General features: G+C 44.8%; 1 protein-coding gene and 1 long non-coding RNA gene across 2 annotated transcripts; one reads left to right on the plus strand and one right to left on the minus strand.

Moving 5' to 3' along the window:
- LOC140589025 (uncharacterized) lies at positions 1-1,222 on the minus strand. Its single transcript, XR_011990207.1, has 3 exons — positions 1,057-1,222; positions 503-592; positions 1-220 (listed from the first exon to the last, which is right to left on the minus strand). It is a non-coding gene; the product is annotated as an uncharacterized lncRNA (long non-coding RNA).
- Positions 1,223-5,369: 4,147 nt separating this feature from the next.
- Positions 5,370-18,681, plus strand: LOC140588964 (tripartite motif-containing protein 16-like). The gene is made up of 6 exons (XM_072711612.1): positions 5,370-5,960; positions 6,933-7,028; positions 7,599-7,832; positions 7,984-8,143; positions 8,521-8,580; positions 18,090-18,681. Exons 1-6 carry the CDS (start codon positions 5,370-5,372, stop codon positions 18,623-18,625), a joined length of 1,677 nt encoding a protein of 558 aa, XP_072567713.1. The 3' UTR covers positions 18,626-18,681.
- Positions 18,682-18,893: the final 212 nt, after the last annotated feature.

Below are 18,893 nucleotides of genomic sequence, written 5' to 3' on the forward strand. Positions count from 1 at the left end.
ATCCTTCCTTACACTCCCGTTGAAGCACCACAATCTGGTTCTTGACATAAAATTTAAAGACTTCCCGGGTTCTATCTCTGAGAGCTTCCGGAGTTGACCTAATACATTCTTCACACTGTCTTACCTGGAACCCTGCCAGATGTGATGTAGTCCATCAACATGTCTTCCACTGCTTTAATCTCATCTTGTGTCCATTTCTTTCTTATTGTGTTTGTGTAACCTAAATAAAATCATACACAATGTTTGCTTTGTCAGAACATATATGCAAATATACCAGTTACATGTGGCAGCAGTCATGAAAGACTAACAGTAATCAGTCAAACAGCACAGTAGTATATAAAACACAAAGTTAACACTATTGCAGCCTATGGTAACTTACAGTATAATACAGAGCAAAAGAGTCTGTCTTTAAAGCTAAATTATTAAATAATCTTATATTGTGTGAGTGTGAGAAATGAGCCTGACTACTGAGTCACGCGCAAAGGAAGGATGCTTTACAGACCTGATACTGGCTGTTGTGAAGAGCTTCCTTCTTCACTGGTTTAGCTTCTATTTTCAGAGCCGTTATTCCCCAAACGTACAGGTTTAGACACTGGCAATGATGATGCAACAAGATAAGAGACATATGTATATATTAAGATATATAAGGCCAAAAATCATATCACAATATTTAAGAGATTCTCTCAATGTCAATATTTATCGCTATATTATAAAATAATCTTATTGAAAACAGGAAAACATGACATGACCTTCCTGGCATTTGGAATGTATTCAGTTATTCACTTTCCCAAATCTTATGTTATTATAATGTGACATTTCAGTTTTGTATTTTTAATAAAATGTACAAATATGTAAATACCTTTTATATTTTGTTATTATAGATTACTGTGTAGATTGTGAAGGGAAAGAATTATTAAATTTGTTGTAATTCTGTAAGATAAAACACGGGGTAAGCGAAGTTCTGAATTCCTTCCGAATGGACTTTGGCTGTGAGACGACATACAAAGTGGTCAGTGGTTAGCAAAGTGTGACCTGATTCAAATGGAATCAAACTACCTCTGCAAGTTGAAGTGTCCCTTTGTTCTTTTGAATTCCTGTCCTCAGACTGATTCTCTGGAACCTCCTCAGGAAGACCTGGGGAGGAAGAAAACAGCAAACACACTCATGCATCATATAAAGCAGTGGTCACATGATGCAGTACATGCAGTATGGATGGATGGGGTTAAGGGCACAACAAGGCAGTTTTCAGCAGTAATTCCAGTATCTGTCTGCCGGTAAGTCTGTTCCGAAGTCTAGCCGCTTGATCATGCAAGAGCCAGAACTGGACGATGAAATGCAGCTAATAAGAGAAGGTGGCAGATTGTGTCATCGCCCCGACGTAGAATCAGAGGTCATACATCCAATCATCTTGGATTCAAGTCATCCTACTAAAAAGCTTCTCATCAGGCAGACTGACAGTGATCTGAAGCACCCAGGTTCCGAACGTCTCTTTGCAGAGCTCAGGAGGAAATACTGGATCCTGTGTGGAAGAGAGGCTGTGAGGCGAGAACAGCGTTCCTGCATAGAGTGCCAGAGGTGGAGGGCCCAACCAGTCACCCCCAGAATGGCGGACTTACCCCCAGTTCGCCTCAGGTTGCACTAGCCAGCCTTCTACTCGACAGGGATGGACTGCTTTGGCCCATTTCAGGTCCCGATACGCCGTCGGCATGAGAAACGCTGGGGACTACTCTTTAAGTGGCTCACCACAAGGGCAGTCCACATTGAGGTGCTTTCCAATATCAACAGTGACTCTTTCTTGATGGCTTTAAGAGATTTAGGGTGGAGAGAAGGAGCTCCTGGAAGCCTTTAGGGCCCTTCAGCCCGACCTGCAGGCGCAGTTAGCTGAGTCCCAGATTACCCATGGACATGGATGGTGGCTGATATCATTCCTTTTGTAGTTGCACTGTCTCATCTTCCTCCTCACTCTCAGATACCTCACTGGCCACATACACTTGCTCTGAAAAATAAGACACACAAAATATTTAGATTGGCATACTACAACAGAACAAAAAAACAAAACAACAAAATACATTTGCATTTTTGTTCATACCGTCAGGGTCAATATGTGTCTGCTCTAGGTTTTTGCCCTTGAATTCTGAAATTCTGCCCTGTTCAGGTGCCATGTGCAGTTAAGGGAAAGGAAAGAACTCCCAAACACATACAGCACATCACTTGCACCACGTCCTTTAACCAGTGCAGCCACTGACCAATGCGGCGTCAACATAAGACTTCCTCCACACAAAGAATTTGCAGCACTGGTTATTCGTGTTGCTACAGGCACGGGTCAGCCCAAGGCATAAGCGAACTGAGCGGCTGCTTAGGGCCCAACGGCCTCCAGGGGGCGTCCCACGTGCTTATCCTGCTGAGGATAATTGGAGTTACCAACCTGTCTGTAGGTGTGAGTGGTGTGTGTGAGTGAGTGTGTCCTGCAGTGGGTTGGCACCCCATCCTGGGTTGTTCCCTGCTTTGTGCCTCTGGCCTCTAGGCTAGGCTCTAGACACTCTGTGAGCCTGAATAGCATATGCAGTTACAGAAAATGGATGGATGGATGGATGGATGAATAGCCTAAAATGACATCACTCAAAACTTAAGGGTGAGTGCATTTCTGAGATCAGAATTAAAAGTGCATGAAAGACACACCATAGCCTTTCTGTTGGTTGACTAGTGAACTCAACAGGTTCAGGTCCAGTGAGATCAGCTGCAGCTGTCTGTAGGGGACTGATCTCACTGCGATAGTGACAGAGATTCATTTTGTAAATTCAACTAAGCTTGTGAAACATGAATCAAATGTTTACTTGTTTGCCCTATATGTCTTTACACTTTGTCCGTGTTGCACTATATGTAAGTTCTTCTGTACTCTATGTTCTTGATGCTGTATGAACAAGCATTTCCCCTGGGATCAATAAAGTTAATCTGAATCCGGGGCAGTGTGTGGTTTAATGGGCTGAGCCTCTGTACCTGTGATTGGAAAGTTGCTGGTTTGTGTCTGACCTCAGCAAAATATTCTCATCTGTAGCCCCTTGAGTAAGGCAGCCTCGATTCTCCATAGTGTGGTTTTGGACCATGGAGGAAACTAGAGTATCCAGAAGAAACCAGACCATGAGACGGGGAGAACATGCAGGCACCACACACATGGAACCAGGGCAGAGACTCCAGCCCCAGTCCCAGAGGGGTGAGGCAACAGCGCTAACCACTGCAGCAGCCAAGACCAGGATAACCGCACATACGCTTTCAGACAGATCACAGACCTATATAAAATAGTACTGTGTAAAGGCATATTGTTTCTAAGTAGCCTTTACTGGCCATTTATATTGATAATATGACCAAAATAAATGACTTTGAGTTTAGCACAATAGTCAGAGCTGGTCCCAGTGTCACTGAAACCGAAGATGTCCTCCTAAGAAAAGTTTACCAAACATTTATCTTCAAAAGATAAAACATCCACTAATCCAATAGATGAAAGGATATAATTTATGATACCGATTTAAATCCAATGGAAAGAATCAAGCTAACAGGCAGGTGGCAATTAGCCTAAAAAGAGAGCAGCGTTACTGAAAGTGAGGTCACAACCCGCTGGTCCTTGTCACAGGTGAGCTGCAGCAGCAGGTGAACTCGCTGGGCTCCGGTTCTGTCACCTAGAACAGAAGGAGAACCTGGTAGGGACATGGAAACAGCATCAATGGGAAAATATCTCTTGGTCCTGATGTTTAGCTCAGTGGGTTAGGATGCTGTGCTTGTGAGGGGAAGGTTGGTGGTTCAAATTACAGGGTTTGCACAGTGATGTCACCATGGGGTCCTTGAGCAAGGCCATTAACCTCCAACTGATCCAGGGACTGGATCTGCTTTCTCAATTGTATGTTGCTTTGGATAATAGCATCTGTTAAATAAATAAATGTGTAGGATCACACATGCACATATCACAGGGCCTAAATTCCAGGTAAATAACTTTTCTGGATTGGTTCTGTCACAGCAACAGAGAAATCTACTTTTAGCTGCTCTCACTGCTGCTAAGAAAATGTTGGTCAGTCCCCGGATTCCTCCTCATTTAATGTCTAGACGTGTGTGGGGCTTATCCCTGCTCGACATTGTCGCTTTGGAATTATCTACAGTCCACATCCATGGAGCAAAGACAAAAACTTTAAAGACCTGGACTGCTACTTTTGACATTGTTAAATCTTTTGTTACCTCTTTCTGATGTACAGTTTACTTTGTATTGATGTATAGTTTTTTACTTTTCTTGTGGTTAAGTATTACATTCTGTACCATTCTCCACTGCAATATCCTGTATATCCTCTGTACTGAATAAGTTTACCGGGTGGGTGGGTTGGTGGGTGGGGGGTATGATATTAGTCTAAAATAATGTACTGTATTCTCTACCATTCTGAAATGACAATAAAAATAATTGTTAACAAAAAAAAAGCTTGTTCTGTCTAAACCTGACACAGTTTATTGATAATTGCACATATGTGCATGTTACACCTGAAACCACATGACATCTTCAAGTTTTTGCAGTACATTTGCTTCATGTGGAGAATAAACAGACAAGCTTCTAAACAGACAGATAAATTCATTCAATAGAACTGCTCCCTAATACCTTTCTACCTATTTTCTATCTATAAAATCAAAGTAGTTACAGTATATAGCTTGTTTGGGGAAAAACAATGTCAATAACAGTTATGAATGAAGGAATCATTTCACAGAAGCAACGGGAAGCCACTTCAATCACCACCACTGTGTAGCCCCCACCAGGATGATGTGACAGCAGCCATTCTGCACCAGTACGCAAACCAGACAGTAACTAAGGTGGTGAAGGGGCAGGAGAGAATATTTGATATAGGGGAGGATTAAGAGACCAGATTGCACAGGGCCATAGTGGGCAATTTTTTAGCCATGTGACCTCAGAGAGTCAGGACCTCAGTTTTATATCTCATCCAAAGGACACACCATTTATACAGCCCAGTGTCCCCATCACTGCACTGGGATCCACACAGACCACAGGTTGAGCTAATTTGTTGGCCACACTAACACCTCTTCAGCAGCAACCTAGCTTTCCTAGTTGGTCTCCTATCCAAGTACTGGCCAGGCCTTAACCACCTTAACTTCAGGCAGATTATCTAGTCTGAACTGTGTGTGTGTCTCTATAGTTAATCTGATGTTCGATTTTACGCACACATTCAGACTCCAGTGTTTTCCCAGTCTGCTCTTCTCAGTCTGGCCTCAGTCCAAAACCACACCTACTGCAGCCTGAGAAGCAGGAAGTTCCTCCCACTCTCACACACAGACGACTGTGAGAGAAAACGAAACTGAATCCTATCAGAGTTCGTGGTAAAATGGCTGAAGCCAGTTCCACACTGGATGAGAACCAGTTCAGCTGTCCAATATGTCTGGATCTACTGAAGAATCCAGTGACTATCAACTGTGGACACAGTTACTGTATGAGCTGCATTAAGAGCTGCTGGGATCAGGGGGATCGTCTTGGAGTTTACAGCTGCCCCCAGTGCAGACAGACCTTCATACCCAGACCTGTTCTGGGCAGAAACACCATACTGGCTGAAGTGGTGGAGAAACTGAAGAAGACTGGACTAGAAGCTGATACTCCTGTTGACCATTATGCTGGACCAGGAGATGTGGAGTGTGATGTCTGTACTGGGAGAAAACACAAAGCTGTCAAGTCCTGCCTGGTGTGTGTGGCCTCTTACTGTGAAACTCACCTCCAGCCTCACTATGAGTCTCCAGCTTTTAAGAAGCACAAGCTGACTGATGCCACTGGACATCTGCAGGACAAGGTCTGTTCCCACCATGACAAACCCCTGGAGATCTACTGCCGTACCGACCAGCAGTGTATCTGTTATCTCTGTACGATGGATGAACACAGAGGCCATGATACAGTCTCAGCTGCTGCAGGAAGGACAGAGATACAGGTCAGGCCTGAAGTACTATTATATAAATTATAAAATTTATTTTAAATAAAAATGACTTTTGTCTTAACACATGTGAGTATATTTGGTATGAAAATACTCAGAGCAAGTCTGGTTTGGTAAAATGAAAGAAAAATGAACAGAAAATGCACATTTAAAAAGTTCTGATTGAATTTGTACTGAAACTTATGGAAGTAAATCTGTCTCATCAGAATTTGAATTTTATATGCCACTGAAATTCTAACATTGAATATTTATGCATTGGAAATATGCATCGGAAATTCGATGGTCTGAATTCACATGCAAAAATACGAGGTTAAAAAAACAAAGACAACATTTCAATGTTGCTCCAGTTCGACGGCCCGAATTCCCAGCAGATTCAGAGTTTTTAGTGTCGCAGGAGAAAAGATGCATTATTGTTGTTCACAGTGCAGTTTACTGCACAGTGGCCCATTATCAACTGACATGCGATCTGTCATAAATCAAATAGGACATCAGTTGAGTAGCCGGTCCTGCAATGCAGCCCAGGACACATTCGCCTTCACATTGCTGTAAGAATGTGGCCATATGCGACCCAGACCACCTCCCAATGTGGTTTGAGTGATCAGATCTCAATGCATCTTCAATGTGTCCTGGGTGCCTTCACACCTGTAATTAGCGCTGTCCACCTGTGATTGGATCACCCAGGACGCATGTTAATACCAGATGGAAACAGGACCAAAGGGTCAATGGTCAGTTTATCCTACCTACAGTCAATAAGACATTTAAGAATATCCATCCATCTATCCATCCATCCATCCATCCATCCATCCATCTCCTAAACAGTAATCCAGGTCAGGGTCACAGAGAGCGCATGGATCCTTTCCCAGGCAGCATAGGGCCCAAGGCTTGGGTCCACCCTGGACAGGATGATTAATGAATAGGATCCCAGCTAATGAAACAAACTTGTTTTGTCATCTTGTTTCCTATCTGTAGAAACAAATGGGTGAAACTCAGAGGGAATTTCAGCAGAGAATTCAGATGAGAGAGAAGGAGCTGCAGGAGCTGAGAGAGGCTGTGACCTCAATCACAGTGAGTATGAACCTGAGGAGAAGATAACAGCTGGCTTGTGATCATATTGAATCTTCTCTCAGATTCAACAGATTGCAGATTTACAGACTTGTGGGGATTAATCAAATTAATGCTGCTGTCGGTTATTCTGAGTCAGAGATTTAATGGGACAAAATTGCTAGACCAACCTTGCCTTACAACAGTTATAGCTTGTTTATTTAGAAAAACACCATGTAAGGCCCATTTGAGAAAATGCAGCTTTTCACAACCCAGTGTTATGCAAACATAACCCAAAAAGCCACCTATTAAACTGAGACCTAATGGTGACAACCAACCTGCCCCATACAGGCACCAGTCTCTGCCAAATCCCTGCAGCTGACAGTGTATGAGCTTAATGAGTGATCATTTCCAATCAGTGCTGGCTGGGTTTCAGTACCTGAGGCATCCAGCATCGTGACGCTCCAAACCCCAGCCCTGTGCTGTTTTTATACCTCCTGTCAGCTCACATCACTATTGTACAATGAGGCTCTCTGGAGTCTCAAAAGGGGCCAATTGTAATTTACAGTTCTCTGCTCTCTGTGTCACCAACAGAGCTCAGCACAGTCAGCAGTGAAGGACAGCGAGAGGATCTTCACTGAGATGATCCGCTCCATTGAGAGAAGACGCTCTGAGGTGATACAGCTGATCAGAGATCAGGAGAAGGCTGTAGTGAGTCAGGCTGAAGGAGACATGGAGAGACTGAAGCAGGATATTGATGAACTGAAGAGGAGACACTCTGAGCTGGATCAGCTTTCACACACAGAGGATCACATCCATTTCCTCCAGGTAACAGAACAGCTACTTTGACAATAAGAAAACCAGAGTATTCAAATGGATGCATGTTCTCATTTGTATTTCAGCTAGTCTGTCATTTGTCAGATGTTGATGGTCCACATTTGTTTTGATGAAGCTGTTTAATCACACTGTGTGTCTGTAGAGGTGCCAGGGTCTTCCTGTCAGCCCTGAAGCTGGATTTGGGCCCAGAATCTCCGTCAGTCCACGCAGCTCTTTTGAGAATATGAGGAAGGTGGTTTCTGAGCTGAAGGATCAACTGGAGAATGTTTGCAAAAAGAAAATGACAGAGATCCATCATACAGGTTGATAAATAAAAACATTTTTCTGTCTGATCTTGTTAATATACACCATGCAGAGAGAGTATGCAGTACAGTCAGCCTCACGTTGGTGTGATGAAGTCAGTTTCTTTTTCCAATAAGACTAAATCTTTATGAAAACTAATGAGCTCTAAATTCTACAGGCTACAAAACCCAGATCACGATTCATGTTTCTTCTACATTACAGAATCCTAATATCTGTATTATGTGTAACTTACCATGATTTGCAGCTTGTTAAAATGCCTGTTATTGTCCCTCATAATAATAATAATCTACTATATAGTCTCCACGGTGAGTGAAGTCCATCTCCCACAAGTAAATTCCTTTTACTCACATCCCTGTTTCTCTCTGTCTCCTTCTAGTTACCAAAGACACCATCCTACCGGTAGTAGTGCCCAGGACCAGAGCAGAATTCTTACAATGTGAGTCTGTTCACACACACGCTTCTCTCTCCCTGTATGAGGTGGAGTGTGTTTTATTGTGTTTCGTTTTCTTCTGCTAGGGGAGCTTCTCTTTCTCTCTCCTGCTGCCTCCTGGTCTTTCACATTTACATGAGCTGTTTATGTCAGTAGCCTTTGAATCCAGTTGCAAAAAAAGGCAAGTTTATTCAGGGTGTTTTTCCACTGCACCAGGTATGGTACTTTTGGTACTTTCCCTTTTCCATTGACTTCCGGTCGAGTACCAATATGAAAAGTTGCAGTACCCAAAGTACCCTTTCTTTTATGATACCTCGGAACTTTAGGGTGGGACTTGCAAATCCATTCATTGTCGATTTAAAACAATTTTTAAAAGTCTAAAAGCCCAAAAAAACAAATAAACAGTTAAATAAAAAGAAGTTACATTGTAGAGGCAGCGTATGACTAAACTCCTGATTAATTTAACTGAAAATTGAAAAGCTGTAGCAAACAGTAACGTTTTACGCCCTGATTGTAATGAACTGACAGTGTTAGCAGACCTCAGGTCTTCAGGAAGCTTGTTCCACAGACAGGGAGCATAGAGACTAAAAGCTGCTTCACCTGCTTGGTCTTCATTCTGGGACACTGAGTAAACCTTTCCCAGATGCCCTCAGGGGTCTGGATAATTCACAATGTTCAAGGAAATTAGTGCCATTTAGTGCCTTGTACACAAGTCATAATATTTTAAAATCAAACCTGTGCCTGAGACAGCATGTAAGAGAAAAGAAAACACACACACACACACACACACACACAAACACAAGTGGAAACAGAGTCGGATAACTTAATTTAAATAGATAAGTAGATAGGTGGATGAATAAATAAATAAATAATGCAGACTCATCTCCAGCTGCACATGTTGAAGCTCTGAAGAGTAGAGCCAGAGGGATTATTAATTCAGGCCACAGACAGTGCGAGCAGCAGCAAGTTAAAGAAGGTAGACGTCCAGACAGAGGGAAAGGCGGTCAGGAGATTTACAGTGAGAGGTTAATAACAACTTAGCTGCCAAGGAGGCGGATATCAGGAGCCTCTGCTGGGAGCGAGAAAGGGAGAGAGAGGAGAAGATCAGAGGAAGAAGGACTGCAGGGGAGAGAGGAATAGAACAGGAAAAAAACGATGCGAGAGATGTAGCCACGTAATCCCAAACTGCAGCAACAGGAGGACAGAACATATGTAGAACGGTGCCAGGGACTAGAAGGGGACAGAGGTGACATAATGGGTCAGTCTCTAAACCCATGAGATGGCGTTTCCTGGGAGGGGGGTACAATCTATGGAGAAATTTAAATTGTGTTTGCTGATGATTTGGATTTTTAGAACAGTTTCTAATGTTTTGAAAAATGAGACTCCAGGATAAGACAGGGGTGGGGGAGAGCTCCATCTGCCAGACAGGAGTGACAGAGAGAGGTTCGTAAGAGGATTTGGGAGAAGGGAATAGAGACTGGACACAGGCTTAGAACTGGGGGAGAGTGTCGAAGCAAATGTGCAGAGCAGATGAGGAGGAAGAGGAGAGAAAGAGAGACTACAAGCCCTAAGCACAGATCTCAGCTGGAGGTAAAAAAAAATACGAAGAGGAATGAAGGTTAAACATGGACACAAGAGACTGAAACGTTTTGAGACCCGAGCTGTTAAAAATATCACCCAGAGTAGAAATGCCTGACGATGACCATGGTGAGCTGGAGATGGGGCCTCCGATGTTCAGGACAGGGTTGTGGAACAGGGGAGTGCGGGGGTGTCACTTCGGGAAGGGGCCCAGCAATCGCGCGACCCTCCTCCATGTACAAAGGGCATGGGAAATACCTGGACCAACAGAGGCAGAGAGAGATTTTAATTTAATGGGTAAGAAAGGGAGAGAGGTGAGACAGTGGGGAACGACATCCTGCTTTGATGAGGAGCCAGACAGGGGGATGCTGGGGAGGATTGATAAAATTCCCTTAGGGTGAAAGCATGGTGGTACAGTTCAAAATCTGAGAGGGCGACACCCCCATCTAACCGGTCACAGATCAGAGTGGAATGTTTAACAGAAGGTCTCTTACCATCTCAAAGAAATGCAGAAACTACAGACTTAACGGAAGCCCAGTATCTAGGTGGAGGAGGAAGCGGAAGTAAGGAACTAACAAAATTAATCCTCAGGAGGACGTTCATTTTAATAATGGCCAGTCTCACCTGGAATGAAACGGAAAGAGAAGACCATGAGAACATCGAGACTTTAATACCCTCCAGAACACGGCGGAAACCAGCAGCTGTAAGCTCTGGGACAGAGGGGTAGATGTCCAACCCCAGGTATCTGAAGGAGTCCGTCTGAGGAGTAGAAGAAGGAAATGAAGAGGAGTGAGAGGCAGGATTCAGTGGAAGGAGAGAAGACTTTGACCTGTTAATCTTATAGCCAGAGAGGGATTCATATGTTTAAAACAAATTAAGGATGTGAGGAAGATCAGTGGGGGCATTGCCAAGATAAAGCAGCAGATCATCAGCGTATAAGGAGACTTTTTGAGGAACATCTTTAACCAGGAAAGGAAAAATAAGATCGGAATGACGGAGGGCTGCAGCTGGGAGCTCTAATGAGAGATTAAAGAGTAAGAGCGATAAGGGACAACCCTGCCTGGCACCTTGAGAGTCAAAGAGGAGGAGAGGAGTTGGCATTAGTCAGGAGGCCTGAGGAGGGAGAGGAGTAGAGGGTCTGGACCAAGCTGGTAAAATACAAGCCCCCTCCAAGGGAAAAGGGGGGGGCGGCATGAAGTACATGCGGCGGGGAAGGGAAAGGAGGGGCAGCATGAAGTACATGCGGCGGGGAAGGGAAAGGAGGGGGCGGCATGAAGTACATGCGGCGGGGAAGGGAAAGGAGGGGGCGGCATGAAGTACATGCGGCGGGGAAGGGAAAGGGGGGGGCGGCATGAAGTACATGCGGCGGGGAAGGGAAAGGAGGGGGCGGCATGAAGTACATGCGGCGGGGAAGGGAAAGGGGGGGGCGGCATGAAGTACATGCGGCGGGGAAGGGAAAGGAGGGGGCGGCATGAAGTACATGCGGCGGGGAAGGGAAAGGGGGGGGCGGCATGAAGTACATGCGGCGGGGAAGGGAAAGGAGGGGGCGGCATGAAGTACATGCGGCGGGGAAGGGAAAGGGGGGGGCGGCATGAAGTACATGCAGCGGGGAAGGCGGCATGAAGTACATGCGGCGGGGAAGGGAAAGTGGGGGGGGGGCGGCATGAAGCACATGCAGGAGGCGGCTCATGTTGTCGGCAGCATAGCGGGACTAAATTAAGCCAGTTTGGTCCGAGTGAATCAATTTAGAAATCACCGCCTGCAGCCGACCAGCAAGTACCTTAGTGAACAGCTTAACATTGGAATTCATCAGGGACAAGGGGCGGTAGCTGGAACAGTCTGTGGGGTCTGAAAGGAGTCCTTGTTTATGGAGTAAAGTCATCGAGGATGAATTAAGAGAAGGATGAAGATGGGAAGCAGAGATAGCAGAATTCAGCATGTGGAAAAGCGGAGTAGAAAGCTGTTTCCAGAAGGCAGAAAGGAGTTCAGGAGGGAGACCATTGGGACCTGGAGATTTCCCTGAGCTCATGGAGATCAGAATCTCTTTAAGATCCATGACTGAAAGAGGAGCATCAAGCATGGAGACATCTGGACCCAAGAGCCAGGGGAGGGGAATCAGGATCAGAGGATGGGGAGACAGGGGGTGAAGAGAATCAATCAGAATAAAACTGAAAAAAGGATTTATTGATTTTCCGATGGTTAGTGGTGACGACCCCATCCTTAGTTTTAACTGAAGTTATCACTGAGAATGAGTCACACTGTCTAAGCCTAAGAGCCAATAGTTTACTAGGCCTGGCACCAGAAACATAATAGTGCGACCTGGTACGATGAACCATAAACTCTGCGTGGTGAGATAGAAGAGAATTCAGCTCAGCTCTTACACTTGTAATGAGGATCTCATGATCCTGGTCACACACTGCAGAACACGCACTTTCTAACTGAGATAGACGCTATTCTAGGTCAGAAAGTTTCTGACCACCATCGGGAGCCAAACCGCTGGCAAAGGCGACCGTGGCGTCAGGAAGGAAGCCCTTAACAGGCATCCAGCAGCAGGCTGGGGCGTCAGTTCAGCCGCATTAATGGAAATAAATTCTTCGAGGCTGGGGGTTAAATAAGCTATGAATTTGGGGTTTTAAAGCAGAGAAGAATTAAATTTCCATCGCGGGGCCCGAGGAGGTAGAGAAGGCAGCGCCAACTGGAGGAAGGCAGACTTGTGATCAGATAGAGAAGAAGAAATCAGAGAAGCTTTAGAAACAGCAGGTGGAAGAGAGAGAGAAACAAGGATGTAATCTAAGCGAGACTGGGACTGGAAGCCAGGAGAGAAGAAGGAGAATTCTCTGGCGGAGGGTTAATTAAACGGAATGAGTCGACTAAATTCAAGTCCTGCACAAATTTACACAAGGAGCGGGTGGAGGGGGGGAACCCGGCTACCCACGAGGGAGGGGGGTTTGTCCAGGGCAGGATTGTGGACGGCGTTGGCATCAGTACCAATAATAAGCTTGAATTCCTGGAGTTTAAGAATATAATTAGTTATATACAATTAACTCAGTGGAGAAAGAATCAAACGGGAAGAGTCGCAATAGACTGGAAATGGTCCATGGCGGCGTTGGCGTCCTCCGGAGTAGAACACAGAACATGCTGACTGCCAACGGAGAGCTTCAGGCCTGCAGGAAACATTAGAAAAGGAGAAAGGCTCAACTCCTGTGCTAAAGTGTTGATAAAAATAGATTCTGCCGCCTTCGAATCTGAAATCCTGTATTTTGTTGGCTACACGTATCACTGCCTGTGGGTCACTGAAGTCGATGAAGTGCATGATGATGGGAGGGGGGCCAGAAGAGGTTTCAGACCGGCCATACAGCCTGTGAGCACGGTCAATGGCCGGCTGAAAGTTGGAGAGATGAGGGAAAATGGCGGGTCAGATCTGGGTAAAAAATGACCCCATATCGCTCCCCTCGCAGCCAAGCTTAACCCCAGTTAATTTTGCGGTCCCCAATCTCAGTGATCTTACTATCCAGGGACAGCAGACCTTTATTGAATCCAGCCAGCTCCTTGGAACGTCGATCGGTAACAGACTTTACAGTGGTAACTTCTTTTTGGATCGGCTTAAAGTCCTCAGCGCGTTCAGGTCGGCCCAAAGCTCTGAATGGTGTTGCTGAAGTTCACCATTTAGAGAGTTCACCTGATCACAGACAAAGTTCTTCATCTCCTCAAGAAAAGGGGCCAGGAGGGGAGAGATGGCCAAAAAACACCACCTACTTATTGAAGAAAGCCCAGCAGAGACTATACTTCCTGAGGCAGCTGAACCAAGCCAACCTTCCCCCTCCCATCCTCACCATGTTCTATAGAGGCATCATCGGGATTGTTCTGACTAACTGCATCACCATCTGCTATGGCAGTTGCAACAAATCTGACCACAAGTGCCTGCAGAGAGTAGTGAAGACAGCAGAGAACATTATGGGATGCCTCTCCCTTCCCTACAAGCCACTTCTTGCAAACGCAGTGTCCACAAGGTCTGCAGCATTGTGCAGGACCCATCACATCCCTCACATGGTCATTTCCTCACTCCAGCCATCTGAGAGAAGATACTGCAGCATCAGAGCCGGCTCTGCCAGGCTGTGTGGCAGTTTTTACCCCCAGGCTGTCAGGCTCCTCAACACCATGCTGCCCCCCAGGATCCCTCACTCTGCCTCATCACTGCCTCAACCCCCCCTTAACCCAAACTAAAGGCCACAGACTGACCCTTAAGCGCTGCACTGCACTAATGTCAAACTGACATGGGGGCGATAAGAAGAATCCCCATTATTCTCTGTCTGCTCCATTATTCTGCTTCTATTCCTACTTTCGGCTGTTAGAAATTTTAGACGTCTTACTGCTATTCTATTTTCTAAATCTTTAAAAATGTTTATTTTGTTAAATGTATTTTTATAAATGTAATTGCACGTGTTCGATTTAGAGAATATCATATCATAACCATATCCTAGCATGCAATATCGGATTTTTACCAGACTTGTTAGTGTCTTAACATGTAGTTTGTTTGCCTCTCGAAAAAAGAATATCGCTATGAATGTACTAAAATATTTTATAAAGCTTTTAATGCGGTTTGACTAGTTCGTGTTTCTTGTTTGTTTGTCTCTCGGAAAAAATAATCTCACTCCAAATCTGCTAAAATATAAAGCAACAACACACAGCAGCGCGTTCATGGAGGCAGCCATGTTTGTTCCGAGATGTGGTAGCTCGAACGGGAGATTGTCAGACGTGATGTCACTCAACTCGGAATTTCCGAGTTCCGAGAGAAAAATGAACGAACCATACGAACGCAAAAGTGACGAATATGAGTGACGAACATAAGAATAAACCTAAAAGTGATAAGACAAGCGCAGACGGAACATGAAAAATGAATCCGAAATCGCGGGGGATGCTTTTGGATGTTGAATAGCCAAAGATCAGTTTTAAAAACGTTTTAAAATAATTTTAAAAATCGATTCGTTCAGACTTACGAATCGATTCAACCCGTTCACTAAAAAAACGAGCTAAAAAGAACGATTCGTTCGCCAATCGGCCATCACTAATGCACAGACGAAGCATGGTAGTTTGCAAACCCTACAGGCAATTTATAAGGAAATAAAACTGTTACATACATATAAATGCGTATGCGTGTGTGTGCCGCTGTTCTGACGAGTTGAGCTACCTATCGAGACGTACTAACGAGCACTGATGCCAACTCCTCAGCAAGGAAAGTCGCTATCTGTTGTCCTAAAAGTCGCTAGAAGTCGCTAGATGACGCCATCGCCTCATTTGCATAATGTGCATGTAATTGTAATGGGACGCTGTATATATATATACAGTGGAACCTCGTTACAACGTACCCCGTTTATAACGTTTACACCAATACAACGTTCAAATTTCGATGTCCCGAATTCGCGTAATGCATTATTCCATTTGCCGGTATCGCTTAGAACGTACACCTTTACAGCGTAAACTTCGATATAACGTATGATTTTCAGAGGAAAACAGGCAAATTGACCTTCGTTACAACGTACAGCCTCATCTTCCGAGCGCGCGCACAATTCAGAATCGGCTGTTGCCGGTGTTCCGGGCAATTCGGTTTCCCAATGTTTCCCCTGTCTATCAGGGAATAATGTTTCTCCTAATATTTAGTCAAATATGTATGTTTGATGTCTGAAAATCACTCAGGTACATTATTATATGTGAATACAGTAGATCGTCACGCATAATATGGTCTTCAACAGAAATCGATGCTCATCAGACCAGGCAACATTTTTCCAGTCTCCAACTGTCCAATTTTGGTGAGCTCGTGCAAATTGTAGCCTCTTTTTCCTATTTGTAGTGGAGATGAGTGGTACCCGGTGGGGTCTTCTGCTGTTGTAGCCCATCCGCCTCAAGGTTGTGCGTGTTGTGGCTTCACAAATGCTTTGATGCATACCTCGGTTGTAACGAGTGGTTATTTCAGTCAAAGTTGCTCTTCTATCAGCTTGAATCAGTCGGCCCATTCTCCTCTGACCTCTAGCATCAACAAGGCATTTTCGCCCACAGGACTGCCGCATACTGGATGTTTTTCCCTTTGCACACCATTCTTTGTAAACCCTAGAAATGGTTGTGCGTGAAAATCCCAGTAACTGAGCAGATTGTGAAATACTCAGACCGGCCCGTCTGGCACCAACAACCATGCCACGCTCAAAATTGCTTAAATCACCTTTCTTTCCCATTCTGACATTCAGTTTGGGGTTCAGGAGATTGTCTTGACCAGGACCACACCCCTAAATGCATTGAAGCAACTGCCATGTGATTGGTTGATTAGATAATTGCATTAATGAGAAATTGAACAGGTGTTCCTAATAATCCTTTATGTGAGTGTGTGTGTGTGTATATATATATATATATATATATATATATATATATATATATATATACTGTATATATCACCGGCAAAACTGACCCCAAAGAGACACTCTGTCGGAGTTACTTTTTTGAGTTTGCACGTGCAAGTGTACAAGTCACAGTAAACAAGTGAACCGTTAACATTTTTAACCATAACATTTTTTGTATAAAATTCTACATTAACAATTTAAATGGACAAAAAAAGGACAATTGAAAAAAACTGACAGTGGCAACGGGAGAAAATGATGCACATCTCCTGCTGTGACTGCAGCTGGGCGGGGCTGCTGCGCGCGGACTGGCCACCTGTGAGTGCTTTGGGACGGGAGAGCAGTCCACGGCAGCACTCGCTGCCCGGTGAGAAGAGTAAGGGCGATACGTTCCTCCACGTCAGAGTCTCCAAAAGTCTCCGGTAACACCAGAAAAAGTCGCTAGATTTGTCGCTAGTCTCTTTTTTTGAAAACGAGTCGCTAGAGAGGTCTAAAAACTTGCTAAATATAGCAACAAAGTCGCTAAGTTGGCAACACTGCTATCGAGCCTTTTTGTGCATGTGCAATTCCACCGTTTGGGGGTTAGGGTTAAGTTTTAGGGGTTTGGGTTAGGGTAAGGGTTTTTTGGGGGGTTAGGGTTAGGATTAGGGCAAGAGTTAGGGTTAGGGCTATGGATTAGCACTACGGTAGCCTAACTCGACAAAGTAGCTCAACTCGACAGAACATCGCCTTGTTCCGAATTGAAAATCTCATGCCAGTTGACAGCCCTGTGAACTGGCGCTTTGAATTTGTAAAACATACAACATACACAGACCTCACTTCTGTGGTACGTGTGCAGGGAATATCAGAATAATAATATACTACTAATAATACTTAAATAGGACACATTGTGTGCATGTGCAAAGTACACAGCTTGACCGGAGAACTATGAACGTTTCCGTGTACGCATGCGCGGTGCAGATACGCGAGTGTTGCGCTTTGCGGAGAACCAGTCTAGATGCGTCCGCGTCCGCATTGGGAGCATCGCGTCGGCTCGCTGCTGGAGAAAGGTGTGTGTCCAAAGTGGTTTGAAAGAAGTTCATATTGTGACGTAAAGACAAACTCACTTTTAGTGGTAATCTTTGTCGTATGATTTTATGGTTAATATGTTTGATGAATGCTGTTTGAAATTTTATTTACCTATAATTAAGCCTATTAGTTTAGCACACGCAGTGTTTCGGTGCGTCTTCCCGCCGGCGTCCGACATTTCCTGAGGTATTTCACATACGTGAATTCCTGCTTCGTTTTTATATTTTGTGTATCGTACAGAATAATAGAGCGCAGGCTAAAGTGCAGTTCGGTCCCCAGTGAGTCTCTCTGCACGGCGTGTCTCACAGCGCAGGGGGCAGCCGGAGCGCCGCAGACTCGGGCGGCTACATGAGTATATTGGGAATAAAATGTGTGTATTGGAGCGAGTTCTGTGTTAGTGAGTGTGTGAGGTGTGACAGTGATGATGATGATGGAGATGCTGGGCTTCGCGATGGGATTAATCGCTCTTCCTCTTGCCTACAGACTCCTGCCAGCTGATGCTGGACCCCAACACAGCACACAGATACCTGTCTCTGTCAGAGGGGAACAGGAAGGTGACACGGGGGGCAAAGCAGCCATATCCTGATCATCCAGAGAGATTTGACATCTGGTACCAAGTTCTGTGCAAAGAGAGTCTGACTGGTCGCTGTTACTGGGAGGCTGAGTGGAGTGGAGATGGAGCTGAAATAGGAGTGACTTATAAAGGAATCAGGAGGAAAGGAGACAGTGCTGACTGTCTGCTTGGAGCCAATGACAAGTCATGGAGTCTGTGTTGCTCTCCTGACAGTTACTCTGTCTGTCACAATTATAAACAGACTGTCATACCCATAAAGCCCTCAGGCTCCCGCAGAGTAGGAGTGTATCTGGACTGGGCGGCTGGTACTCTGTCCTTCTACAGAGTCTCCTCTGATGGACTGACCCTCCTGTACAGCTTCACCTCCTCATTCACTGAACCCCTCTGTCCAGGGTTTTGGGTTTATTCTGTAAACTCCTCCGTGTCCCTGTGCATGCTGGGATAGCTCACTGTGTGCTGGAGGAATCATTTTTACCTTATCAGAGTGTCACATGTCGCTGCTTCTCCATGGGAAAAAGGTAAAATCTCTGCTTTTTGACCTTGATAGGATCCAGGGCCTAACCCTAACCCTAACCTTTTTACTCTGTCTGAAGTTTGACGTATGTTAGACAAAATTGAATGTTTGTTCAGCTTGCCAAACCCATGCAGAATATGACTGTTTTTGTCTGACTTCTGTTCTATGTTGACTGTGAATGCACAAAAACTGCCAAAAC

Source organism: Paramormyrops kingsleyae, chromosome 4 (assembly GCF_048594095.1).
Source record: "Paramormyrops kingsleyae isolate MSU_618 chromosome 4, PKINGS_0.4, whole genome shotgun sequence".
NCBI classification, from domain to species: domain Eukaryota; kingdom Metazoa; phylum Chordata; class Actinopteri; order Osteoglossiformes; family Mormyridae; genus Paramormyrops; species Paramormyrops kingsleyae.